Source organism: Hibiscus syriacus, unplaced genomic scaffold, assembly GCF_006381635.1.
Source record: "Hibiscus syriacus cultivar Baekdansim isolate YM2019G1 unplaced genomic scaffold, ASM638163v2 tig00110213_pilon, whole genome shotgun sequence".
Lineage (NCBI taxonomy): Eukaryota > Viridiplantae > Streptophyta > Magnoliopsida > Malvales > Malvaceae > Hibiscus > Hibiscus syriacus.
Genome location: NW_024062630.1, coordinates 149,981 through 161,580, shown reverse-complemented (window position 1 = coordinate 161,580; position 11,600 = coordinate 149,981). Strand labels below are relative to the sequence as shown.

Sequence of the window (11,600 nt, the reverse complement as noted above, 5' to 3'; positions counted from 1 at the left end):
TATATATTTTTATTTAAAATATTAAAATACTCTATAATAATAATAATAATCATTTAAAAAATTATACTCATTTTATAATTAAATTGATATCAAATTAACTCAAAACACAACTTAATACTAAAAGTATAGATAATACAGATAGATTAAGTGCTAGTTGATTTCTGTTCCTAAGCACCCTTTCTTCCTCCCGTATGTAAAAAATATTTTTGTTCAATAATTAAGAATATTAGTATTTAATTGAAATTAAGAATTTTACCAGTACTTCTTCTTTCATGGCAGTCGATTATAAGGACAAACGCGTTTGCGTTTGCGTTTGCAAAAAAGCATGGACATCATTTGATGCAAAAACAAGTCTCCGATGATTTTTCCTCTCATCTTTTCTCCATGTGATCGGTTTAAAACTTGTAAGTTTCACTGCTCTTCATTTGACACCTTTATCTTATTATAATTATTATTTCATTGTTTTGAGCGCAATCCATATATTATTTGTTTATTTTAATGGTATTAAAACTCACTAAGCTTGGAAATTTCAGCTATCTGATTTTTTTATTGGTAATGTTTGAAACTTTAAAAAATTAAATACTTTTGTTTTGCTTCATTGTTGTTTGTGTCTTCATTAATCCAAATGGGCAAGTTTCGACATTGCATCGAAAAAGAGGGAGCATTGTTGGAATTTGGAAAGGGCCGGAGGGGCCCGTCTTCTCTCATGTTTCCCTTCATTTTCTGGGTTTTTGTAGGGTAAAATTCAATTGAATAATGGTGGATTTGCTTGTAACTTGGGATGAAGTTTTGTTTTTTGTTTCTGTTCTTGTCTCGTATTTTGGTTGCTTTTTTTATGGTTATTTGTTTCACCAATCATGAGATAGTTATTGTTTCTGCATGATTCAACATTATGTTTGATTGAAACTGAAAGAATTGTCATTAAAAAAATCTGGGAATTTGCTTTCTTAGATGATCATATTATCAGGAAAGGTAGTTTGTATTAATCTGGGTTCTATTTTGATTGATTATATAGCTTATTTTGTTACAAGAGCTTTCAAAGAGTTCTCATATTATGCTCTGCATGTCTTATTTCGTCTGGATGTTCAATTGCATACGAATTCATAATTTGCTTTCAGCATGTTGTGTTGAAGTATCTTTCTTATGGTTGAAATCTAGTTTATATCCTTTGTTACAGGGGAATAGAGAGTGAGGCGTTTCGAAAATAGGTGAATATATTTGGAGTAGCAATGGCTCCTGGTGGCAGTGTTTGCAAAGAAGTTGTTGAATCTCTTCCTACTGTTGCAGACTATGAAGTTGGTATGACAAAAACCGAGAGTAATCCTACAACAACAAAAAGTTCTGTTGGTTTCGTTGGCAAACACGTTCATTCAAACAATGGTGTTTATCAGCTCCTTGAGTGTCCTTTATGCAAAAATTTGATGTACTCTCCGATTCACCAGGTTTGTTACATGCCAACACTTGTTCTTAAAGATATAGGCTTCTTGTAGTGTTTTCTTTTACCTTTTTTCATTATTTTTCCTATTAGAATTTGCTTTCATACGCTTCTATGGAAATAAGTGTTGATATCTGTATTCTGGAGTGAAAATGGAGGCAAAGAGCTGGCTATGATGTCCTATTAAATTAGGTTGTTCAGTTATGTAATCATGAAGTGTACGGAGTCAAGCACAAGCAAGGGTTTATGGACATAGTGTTAGAGTGGAAAAAAGGGCTATTAATGTCTATCAAAAGAATAGCTTTTCATCTTGGAGCTTAGGTGCTGCATTGAAGAGTTATTTTCATGGGGGGAGATGGGAATGTAATCATTGTGCTTGTAAACTGATTTGGGAGGAATTGGGAAAGTTTTGTCGAAACATAGGCTCATTTGGTCTTTAGTGAAATATCATTAGTTTCTATGCGGATCTTGACTACGATAAAGAAAATTTGTTCGTAACATCAAATTTGTAAAAATTATTCGGTTACTGAAAATTTACACGGTTTGTGTTCAATCTTCTTTTTCAGTGCCCAAATGGACACACTTTGTGTTTGAACTGCAAGATTAGAGTGCACAATTGCTGTCCGTCATGCCACTATGATCTTGGAAATATAAGGTGTTTAGCTTTGGAGAAATTTGCGGAATCCTTGGAACTCCCTTGTAAATATCAGAGCCTAGGTTGCCATGATATCTTCCCCTATTACAGCAAGCTTGAGCATGAGCAGCACTGTCGGTTTCGTCCCTACAATTGCCCCTATGCTGGTTCTGATTGCTCTGTCACAGGTGACATCCCAACCCTCATTGCACATCTCAGGGATGATCATAAGGTCGACATGCATGATGGAAGTACCTTCAACCATCGATACGTGAAATTGAATCCACATGAGGTTGACAGTGCGACATGGATGCTTAGTGTAAGTTTATGCTACAATACATGACAATCAATGTTTCTATGCTTCTCCCGTAATAGTTGTTTGTGAATTGCGATAAACATTAAGGTTGTCAAGTTTAAGTCGCTCAAGTTCTTGCAAATACTGGGGAGATTATGTGATTTCTCTTATTGAAGTTATAGTTAGTGCTACTCTCAAACTGCAACTCTTATGCTTTGGAAACGATTCCTATACTTACTCTTTTGAGTTTCAATGCAATCTGTCATAATGTGTTGATCTACTGTTCTTAAGATCAAATTAAATCCTGTATTTCTGTGAATCCTGGTTCTACTTTTTAATGTTAACATCGCGTGCAGGTGTTTAATTGTTTTGGAAAACAGTTCTGCTTGCATTTCGAGGCTTTCCAGATCGGGATGGCACATGTATATATGGGCTTTTTACGTTTTATGGGTGACGATAATGAAGCAAAAATGTTCAGCTATTCTTTGGAAGTTGGTGCCAACGGTCGTAAGCTAATATGGCAGGGGATTCCTCGGAGCATCCGGGACAGTCATCGGAAAGTTCGCGACAGTCAGGATGGACTTATTATTCAAAGGAATCTAGCTCTCTTTTTCTCCGGTGGCGATAGGCAAGAGCTGAAGTTGAGGGTAACTGGCCGTATATGGAAAGAAGACTGAGATGCAAAACAGTGTAGAATTCAGGTGATTTCTACAGTTTTAAAAAATTTCCAAGTCTCGTTTGCAAACAGACGAAGCTTTCGATTTTCCCCTCGATTAGGGCTTTCTTTTGTAGTTTACATATCGTCTATGTCCGGCGAATGCTTAGTGCAGGAAATTATGGTTTATTTGACGCAATTTGGTTGCTTGAAGTTTAATGCCACATGTATGCAGAGTTCCTATTGAATCCTTGAAAGGCTTTTGGCATCTGGTTTGCAAATCTAGCTTGATTTTTCCTGCAAATTTCCCGAGGAAACACGTACCGTCCCTACTCCATCTGGAAGTTAGCTCAGACAAGAGACTTTGCACTCTGACGTCGAAGCAAAATTTGACTAAATTGAATCTTTTACAACTTTCATCCTCAATTCAAACAATTAGGGACCACATTGCAAACTTGCAAAATCATCATATCAATAAAAGATTTAGCACCGGATGTTTTATTAATAATTAATGAAATGTTGTAAATATAGGGACTATTTTGAAATAAGTATAAAAGCTGTGGCAAACACACAAGTTATACCGATAAAATACAGTTTTATAAACAATTACGTGAGAAATGGTATGATATATAAGTTAAGGTATTGATTATTTTTTTCTTTCAAGTTTGATGTTCTAAAAGTTAAAAAAAAAAAATGCATGAATGTCGATACTTATTAACACGTATTAACAAATAAAATTTAAGAATTTTATTAAATTTGTATATACCTCTAACCGTACAAGCACAAATAAAATTTTAAGAATTTTAGTATGTATCATTTAAATTATAAAAAAGAAATAAAAAATATTATAAAAATTTAAATGATTATTTTAGATGATACAGCTTCACGAATCTATTATGATAGATACAATACGAATCCAAAATTTTTTTCCCTTTTTATTTTGATTGTGAAGTTAGAATAAAAGCAGACTACAAATAGGAAAAAAAAGAGAATGGAATTGGGTAAAGAGACATGCAAACGTGAACCCACGTAGAATTTGGTTAGTTTGAAGATTAGCGGTTAAAGTATAAAGAGAGCCGAGTTCGTCGCAAAACAATGAACAAACATGCGTGTGTGTTCCAAAAAAGAGCCAAGGGGGAGAATTAACCTAAAAGAAGAACGAAACAACATTGCAAAAATTCTCTCTTTTTTTCCCTTTACATTTGTTTCGTTTCTTCTCTGCAATCAGCCTCCCCCCTCCCCACCCTCTCTATTCAGCCTTTCATAGCTTATTATTATTATTACTACTTTCCTTTGAATTTTATTTTATTTTTCGATCATAGCCTTTCGGGTATGTTTCCAATGCTTTGATTCGATTATAAATATTGGAATTCGAATGATTTTAATTTTCCATGCAGGATTGAATCCAATCTAAAATAGTTTTCTCTGAATGAAAAAAGTTTACAATTTAACATCCTAAGCTATGTCGTGCTGTGGAGGTGCGGAGGAGGAACTAGACGGTCCACCACCGAACCAATATCAAGCCCCGCCTAGTCAATACGGTGGTGCCGGTGATTGCTCCCCACATGCCCCGATTGTTCTATTTTGGTTAAATTGTGATTTTTGTCCTTATTAATTTTATTTTTACAGCGAGTGGAAGAGGTAGAGGAGAGCCAAGGGGTGGCCCGACGACTAAAAGTGGGGCAGGTTCTGAACAAATTCTACCAATTGAATTACCAGCCATTCCATTAGAAGAGTTAAACCGGATGACTAATAACTTTGGGCAACAATCTTTGATCGGAGAGGGTTCTTATGGCCGAGTTTTTTATGGAGTTTTAAGTGATGGCCAGCCTGCAGCTATTAAGAAACTCGACACCGGTTCTTCTCCTGAACCCGATTCTGACTTCGGATCACAGGTTTAGTTGTTACTTTTTTAATTTAAACAGCTTTAAACATTTCTCTGACAGGTAATTTTTTTTATTTTTTTTGTCAGTTATCAATAGTTTCAAGACTTAAACATGACCATTTCGTGGAGATGTTGGGGTACTGTTTGGAGGAGAATAACAGAATCTTGGTATATCAGCATGCAACAAAGGGATCTCTACATGATGTATTGCATGGTAAAATAAAATGCTCAGTTTCACCATTCATATGAAGAAAAAAGAAGAAGAAATCATTCTTATTATGTTTGATTTATTAGGGAGGAAAGGAGTACAAGGGGCTGAACCGGGACCAGCTCTAACATGGAGCGAAAGAGTAAAGATTGCATTCGGTGCTGCAAAAGGGCTTGAGTATTTGCATGAGAAAGTTCAGCCTTCTATCGTCCATCGTGATGTGCGCTCGAGCAATGTGCTCCTTTTCGACGATTTCGTCTCCAAAATTGCCGATTTCAATTTGACGAATCAATCTTCCGACACCGCAGCTCGACTCCATTCTACTAGAGTCTTGGGTACCTTTGGCTACCACGCCCCAGAGTAAGCCTTTCATTTTTAACATAATTAACAGAGATTTTGGTCAATTTTTTTCCAAAAACTTTTTTTTGTTTCTAGGTATGCTATGACAGGGCAAATAACACAGAAAAGTGATGTATACAGTTTTGGAGTCGTTCTTCTTGAGCTCTTGACTGGGAGAAAACCAGTAGATCATACAATGCCCAAAGGACAACAAAGTCTAGTTACTTGGGTATATCTTCTTCCCCCCCCCCCCCCTCTTAATACATACATACATTTGCAGCCCTTTAAAAGGTGTATCTAACTCATTTTTCAGGCAACTCCAAGATTAAGTGAAGACAAGGTCAAACAATGTGTGGATCCCAAGCTAAACAATGACTACCCACCAAAGGCAATTGCCAAGGTTGTATTTCTCTCTTGTGTATCTAATTAAAAACAAAAACAAAGAATAAACACTAATTTCCAACCATGATATATCCTTTATAAGATCTAACTTTACATGTTGGGGCTTCTGTATTTGGATACTTATATAATATATCAGCTAGCAGCGGTTGCAGCACTGTGTGTCCAGTACGAGGCGGACTTTCGGCCAAACATGACAATCGTTGTCAAAGCTCTTCAGCCTCTTCTAAATGCAAGACCAGCAGGAGCAGAACCTCCTCCACCATCATAAAATATATACACACACACACACACATACATACATGCATGCATGCTTGCATATATATGTTATATTGTTATATTTCGGACGTAATAAACAGTAGAAAAGGCTTGTGTAGTAGTAACTATTTTCTTCATATTTTGTATATATTTCCCTGTGAGGGTTTTACTTTGGCTGAAGAAGATGATACTATTTCTTGGAGATTCAATGGTATCATCGTAAAACCGATTGCAATGTGTAATTTTTTTGGGGAGTCTGAAGTGCATTAAACTGATGTTATTTGTTCATCTGCTAAGTTTTCAATTTTTATTTTAATTTTGGTTTTGTTTCCTTGCTACTTTTGCTTACTATTTTTCCCCATTTCTTTCGCATGATAGGCTATATTTTATATTAAAAATTTAGGAAATAAAAAACAAGTAAACGTGTTTAGTTATAAAATTTAAAAATAAAAATAAGTGAAAATTTTAAAACATAAAAAAACATTTTCAGTATTTTTACTAAAATTATTTCAAAATTTAAAAAAAAACAAAAGTTTTAGATTTTTAACTTACCTACCTAAATTTAAATTTTCTAACAATATTTTTTTTATTTAATGATATCTGAGTCCCTCAAACGTTTACAAAAAAAAATGTGACCCCTAATTTTTTTTATACTCAATATAACTCTTAAATTAAGTGAACAAAATCAATCCGACCCTATAATCAATGAAACTAAACGTTAACAATTAGGTTGTTGATGTTGTGTATCATTTTGCTTACGATATTATTTTTATTATATTTTTTAATTTAATTGGTGCTTAATATGCATTAACATTATCACTTTATTATACACTCAAATAATTTTTGTGTTATGAAGTTTTTATCATTTTTTTAATATTTACAACTCACGTGTATTTTTTTTATTAATCTAGGGTGAATACAATATAGCATATGTTCAAATATTTTCAATCATATGACATTGAACACTCATATCTCTGCCTACATAGTGCTTGAACTTGGGACCTCAAGAAATAAAAATAATCCTTTGACAACTGAGTCCGTTTGGTTCGTGTACATAACTCACATGTATGGATTTTTTTAATAATTATAATTTAATTCAATCATTTGTTAATTTATATTTTAATAAACAATATACTAAACATATTTATATTATTTTCATTTTTACAAAAAAAAATCATTTATATTAAATAAACAATTTTTTAAATTTTAAAAAATGAAAAATGTATTTTTAAAATTAAAATTAAAAAACAAAAATAGTTTTTTTCTAAAACCAAACGATCTTGTATTTTCTATTGAAATTTGAATATATGTCACAAGTATATTTATTTACTTTGCTTTCTCTCAGAATTAATCATATTACAATTACCAATAAGCGTGGTATATTGTTGTAATTATAATAATAGTATTTGTAAGAGAGATTTATATAAAATCCATTAATTTTTATCGAGAGAATTTTCTCCTCCTCAACCCCCAAACCATTCATTTGTTTTCAGAACTCTTACTATGACTGATGTTTTTTCATTTAAATTACATGTAAATTATCTTAAACTATTAAGCTATCGTTACCCATCAATGCAAACAATGTTCGAGAATAAAAATCATTTTATCTCTTATATCTAAAACATAATTAATTAATAATTTTTCGTACGAACTAAAAAGAAATAAATCATAAACCTCTAATTTAACAGTCGCTTCCTTATTATCTAAACTAAATCTCCCTTGAACATCAACCTTAAGCTATTTATCCTAAACAAAATCAAACTTCAACTAAAACACAAATAACATTAATCTTTTAAGATAAAAACCTTAGAAATGCATAATAGAGAATAAAAACTCGAATTACTAAGTAGCCAATAATGTATAAATTAATTAAACAGTAAAATGTAACTGGGGTACTTTATTTGAATAAAATATACAACTGATATACAAGGACGAAATTAATATACAACTTGAACCTAAACAAGTACGAAACAAATATACAAGGAGCAAGAAACAACCTTTATTTGAATAAAAAGGAAAAACAACAACAACTCTAAAATATTATATCTGAGGACGAATGTAAGATATTGTTGCGGAAGACGGCTATCGGATAGAGCAAAATCGCAACTGATAATTTGAGAAAATAAAAAATGAAGATAAAAGAGACACAAAATTTACGTGAAAAACCCCTAAAATATTTAGGGTAAAAACCACGGGCAACGGTAGAAAAATTTCACTATGAGAAAATAGGAATTACAACCTCTCTCGATCTACCAAGGAGAAAACAATGATAATTCTCTCTAGATAAAAAGGAGAAAACAACTCTCAAGAAACTCTCTAAAATCTCTCTAGTATTGAAAGAAAGCTAGAATGCTTTGGGATGATTTTGAAGCTAAATGAGCTAGGATATTTATAGTTGAAACCAAAGGACTAATTTGTAAATACCCTAAAATTTAGTGACTAAATTGAATTATCCCATTTTTTATATTTTCAACAAAAGGGGCCATGCACCTTTCGGTGCATTAATTTAGGCATCTTTCGGTGCTAGTCAACAATCTCCCACTTGAAGATTTGATTGGAACAATCATATCTTCACACCATTCTTTCTACCTTGTACCATCATGTTGCTTACGTTTCTGTCAGGCCACTAGAGGATCGACACCAGCTAAATTTATCAGCGTTGATTGCCTTCGTCATGAAATCTGTTATATTGTCTTTGGTATGGATCTTCTGCATATCTACCGTCCCTTCTTCCACCTTTTCACGAATGAAATGGTATTGAACTCGTATGTGCTTTGTCCTTGAATGAAATGTTGGATTCCTTGCTAGATGCAAGGCACTTTGACTGTCACAAAACAGAGAGACAAACTCTTGATTGTGCCCAAGCTCCTCCAATAGCATTTTCAACCAAATTGCTTCTTTACTGGCTTGTGTAGCTGCTACATATTCTGCCTCTGTTGTGGATGTAGCCACAACTGACTGTAATTTTGAAACCCAGCTTACAGCTCCACCAGTAACTTTGAACACATATCCTGTAGTAGATTTGCTTTTATCCAAATCTCCTGCATAGTCAGAATCGACATACCCATTTATTAGTAAGTTTGATCCTCCGTAACATAATGCAACATTTGAGGTCCCTTTGATGTATCTTAGGATCCTCTTTACAATATTCCAATGCTCTTTGCTTGGATTTGCCATGTACCGACTAACCACTCCCACTGCTTGTGCAATGTCTGGTCTTGTGCATATCATAGCGAACATTAAACTTCCCACTGCTGATGCATACGGTACTCGAGACATCTCCATCCTCTCTTCTTCACTGCTAGGACTCATACTGGAGGATAATTTGAAGTTAATAGGAAGAGGGGTAAAAATTGGCTTACAATCTTGCATGTTGAATCGTGACAAGATCTTCCTCAAGTAATTCTTTTGTGAAAGCCAAATCTTCCTATTACTTCTGTCTCGGTGAATTTGCATCCCTAGAATCTTGTTTGCTGATGCCAAGTCCTTCGTTTCAAATTCCCTAGCCAGTTGTGCCTTTAATTCTTCAATATGATCTTTGTTGGGTCCTGCAACCAACATGTCATCCACATACAACAGCAATATAACAAAATCATTATCACCAGACCTCTTGAAATAAGCACAAGGGTCTGCATTAAGTCTGTTGTATCCAAGGCACATAATGAAGGAATCAAATCTCTTATACCAATACCTCGGCGCCTGCTTTAGACCGTACAGAGATTTGTTCAACCTGCAAACCAAGTTCTTCTTTTCTTTTTCTTCAAAACCTTCAGGCTGGAGCATATAAATCTCTTCTTCAAGATTTCCATGAAGAAAAGCTGTTTTAACATCTAGCTGCTCTAGATGTAAGTTCAATGTAGCACACATTGCCAAGAGTACTCGAACTGTTGTTAGTCGAACCACAGGAGAAAAAATTTCATTGAAATCAATACCTTCTTTTTGAGCATATCCTTTGACCACCAATCTTGCACGATACCTCTCCACTTGATCGTCACCATTTCGCTTGATTTTGAAGACCCATTTGTTACCAATTGGCTTCCTTCCTTGTGGTAGTGGCACAAGGTCCCATGTATTATTTTTATGAAGGGCTTCGATTTCTTCTTGCATCGCCATCATCCATAATGAAGCATCTGAGCTGTTTATTGCTTCCTGGTATGTTGATGGCTCACCGTCCTCTGTTAAAAGGCAGTATGCAATATTACCTTCTATAATATAATCTGAGTGCCAATTGGGACGTCTTCTCACACGATCTGATTGACGAGTTATTGGAGCTTCAGAACTCTCTAGTTCTTGTTTATCATGAGTTGGTTCTGCTTCAGAAGAATCTCCTTGTTCAACCTCCTTTTCCACATGTATATGAGTAGTCTCTGACTTTTCAGCGCTAGCATCGTCTTCTTTTCTTTGTAGCTTATATTCTACAAAGATAACATCCCTGCTAATGATCACTTTGCGGGCAGTGGGATCCCACAAGCGATACCCCTTTACACCATCAGCATACCCCAAGAATTTGCATTTCCTGGATTTTGGATCTAGCTTTGAAATTTCTTGGGGGTTGTACATCACGTACACAATGCTTCCAAATACATGGAGGTTTGAATAATCAGCTGGTTTACCAGTCCACATCTCCATTGGTGTCTTCAGCTCTATTGCAGTTGATGGAGCTCGATTCACCAAATAACAGGCGGTATTGACTGCTTCTGCCCAGAATGATTTTTCTAAGCCTGCATCCCTCAACATTGCTCTTGTTCTTTCTAACAAGCTTCTGTTCATCCGCTCTGCCACTCCATTTTGTTGAGGAGTGTTCGCCACTGTGAACTGTCTTTTGATGTCTTCTTTCCTGCAAAAGTCATCAAATTCTTCACTTGAATATTCTCCTCCATTATCTATTCTGAAACACTTGATCTTATTTCCAGAATCAAGTTCCACCCGTGCTTTGAAGTTTTTGAAAGTTGAAAACACATCTGACTTCTTCTTAATAGGGTACACCCAATATCTCCTGGAGTAGTCATCAATAAATGAGACAAAATATTTTGCTCCGCCTAGGGATGTAACCGGTGCTTGTCATACATCAGAGTGAACCAATTCTAGAACACTTTTGCTCCGCCTAGGGATGTAACCGGTGCTTGTCATACATCAGAGTGAACCAATTCTAGAACACGTTTGCCTCTAGAATTTGATGTGTTGAATTTCAACCGGTGCTGCTTACTTGTTATGCAGTGCTCACACAAAGTAAGTGATACCTTTGTTAAGCCTGGAAGTAGTTTTTGCTCCACAAGGACTTTCACTCCTTGTTCTGACATGTGTCCAAGTTTCTGATGCCATAGCATTGCAGAATATGAATTACATGAGGCAACAGAGGCTTCTGCTTCTAGCAAAGTTTCTCCTTTTAGCATGTACAAGTTTGCTGCTATCTTTTCGCCTTTCAGTACCACAAGCGCTCCACATAACACCTTTATGATTCCTTTCTGTGTTTCAATCTTGTTAGCATTATT

At 34.8% G+C, this 11,600-nt stretch overlaps 2 protein-coding genes across 2 annotated transcripts; both read left to right on the top strand.

Moving 5' to 3' along the window:
- The first annotated feature begins 327 nt into the window (after positions 1-327).
- On the top strand, positions 328-3,267 carry LOC120113754 (E3 ubiquitin-protein ligase SINAT2-like). The gene is made up of 4 exons (XM_039134802.1): positions 328-404; positions 1,178-1,442; positions 2,002-2,388; positions 2,721-3,267. The coding sequence occupies exons 2-4, from the start codon at positions 1,230-1,232 to the stop codon at positions 3,039-3,041; spliced, it is 921 nt and encodes a 306-aa protein (XP_038990733.1). The 5' UTR covers positions 328-404; positions 1,178-1,229; the 3' UTR covers positions 3,042-3,267.
- Positions 3,268-4,421: 1,154 nt separating this feature from the next.
- Positions 4,422-6,215, top strand: LOC120113753 (probable protein kinase At2g41970). The gene is made up of 7 exons (XM_039134801.1): positions 4,422-4,569; positions 4,649-4,914; positions 4,992-5,118; positions 5,199-5,472; positions 5,548-5,680; positions 5,765-5,851; positions 5,990-6,215. The coding sequence occupies exons 1-7, from the start codon at positions 4,482-4,484 to the stop codon at positions 6,119-6,121; spliced, it is 1,107 nt and encodes a 368-aa protein (XP_038990732.1). The 5' UTR covers positions 4,422-4,481; the 3' UTR covers positions 6,122-6,215.
- The last annotated feature ends 5,385 nt before the right edge of the window (positions 6,216-11,600 follow it).